Source organism: Protobothrops mucrosquamatus, unplaced genomic scaffold (genome assembly GCF_001527695.2).
Source record: "Protobothrops mucrosquamatus isolate PMUCROS unplaced genomic scaffold, P.Mucros_1.0 scaffold5334, whole genome shotgun sequence".
Taxonomy (NCBI): Eukaryota; Metazoa; Chordata; class Lepidosauria; order Squamata; family Viperidae; genus Protobothrops; species Protobothrops mucrosquamatus.
Window position 1 is genome coordinate 21,111 of NW_015391197.1, and position 1,174 is coordinate 22,284.

General features: G+C 49.1%; 1 protein-coding gene across 1 annotated transcript in view; it reads right to left on the minus strand.

Annotated features, from left to right (window-relative positions):
- The window catches only part of LOC107299714 (collagen alpha-1(XXVII) chain-like), a gene marked incomplete at its 5' end in the record, with an annotated part of 12,652 nt that overhangs the window by 6,632 nt on the left and 4,846 nt on the right, over positions 1 to 1,174 (minus strand). The window contains 2 exons of the mRNA XM_015829058.1: positions 561 to 587; positions 850 to 885. Of these exons, the coding sequence (XP_015684544.1) occupies positions 561 to 587; positions 850 to 885 (63 nt within the window). The remainder of the gene's footprint in view (positions 1 to 560; positions 588 to 849; positions 886 to 1,174) is intronic.

A 1,174-nucleotide genomic window follows, 5' to 3' on the forward strand; every position in this document is an offset into this window, starting at 1 on the left:
TCCTCCTCCACCTCCTCCTCCACCTCCTCCTCCACCTCCTCCTCCTCCTCCCTGTAAACCCCACTTCCTTCTTGCACTGATGAAGTTACCTAGTTTGGGTCATGAAACGTCTGCAAGAAAACCACCAAGCTCAAACAGCACCAAGGACCCAACAGTCATCATTCTCCTCCTCCTCTCCTTCTTCTTCTTCTTCTTCTTCCTCCTCCTCCTCCTCCCCATACCCCAGTCCCTTCAAACACTGATGACATTACCTAATTAAGTAATGAAACATCTGCAAGAAAGCAACCAAGCTCAGAGAGCACCAGAGACCCCCCCCAGTCCTCCTCCTCTTCCTCCTCCCTGCAAGCCCCACTCCCTACTAGCACTGATGATGTTACCTAGTGTGGGTAATGAAACGTCTGCAAGAAAACCACCAAGCTCAGCGAGCACCAAGGACCCCTCATTTCAACCCTGAGCTACAAAGATTGTCCTTCATTGGTATTTTTTTTTGGGGGGGGGGGTTTCAACAAGCTTCCCAAACTTGCAGAACTCTAAGGCCAATGAGGATTCAGAAAACTTACCAATGCAGCTTGAATTCCTGGAGGGCCCTGCAAAGATAAGAGACAAAGTTGGAAGACGCATTAAGCAAGTGAAATCAAGAGCAAATTCTTGGCTATGGATGGCTGCGGATGGCTAGCAGGGACGGGGAAGAGGTCAAGGTGGAAAACTTGAGTTTGTCAAGAAAGAACATCGCTTGCGTCCAGGTCCCACAGCCCAGATGCAGAGAAGGTCGGGCCAGCATCGATTGCTTGGCTTTTCTTTTTAAGACAAACACAACAAAAGCCCCAAATCGTGATTTGAAATACCTACCGGGGGGCCAGGAGGTCCTTGGGGCCCTGGGATACCCTAGGAAGACAAAAGTCAAGATAAACCATGATTGATCCTTCAACCTGAATGGCCGGTAGCTGAACTGGAGATGCAAAACGTCACCGTGTATGGGGGGTGAAGGGGACCTCTTTTCCAAAGTTGTCTTCCTCTCTCTCTCTCTCTCTCTCTCTCTCTCTCTCTCTCTCTCTCTCTCTCTCTCTCTCTCTCTCTCTCTCACACACACACACACACACACACACACACACACACACACACACTTATTTTTTCTTCCCTGTTCCAAAGATGTTTTCTTTCAAGAGGCAACTGG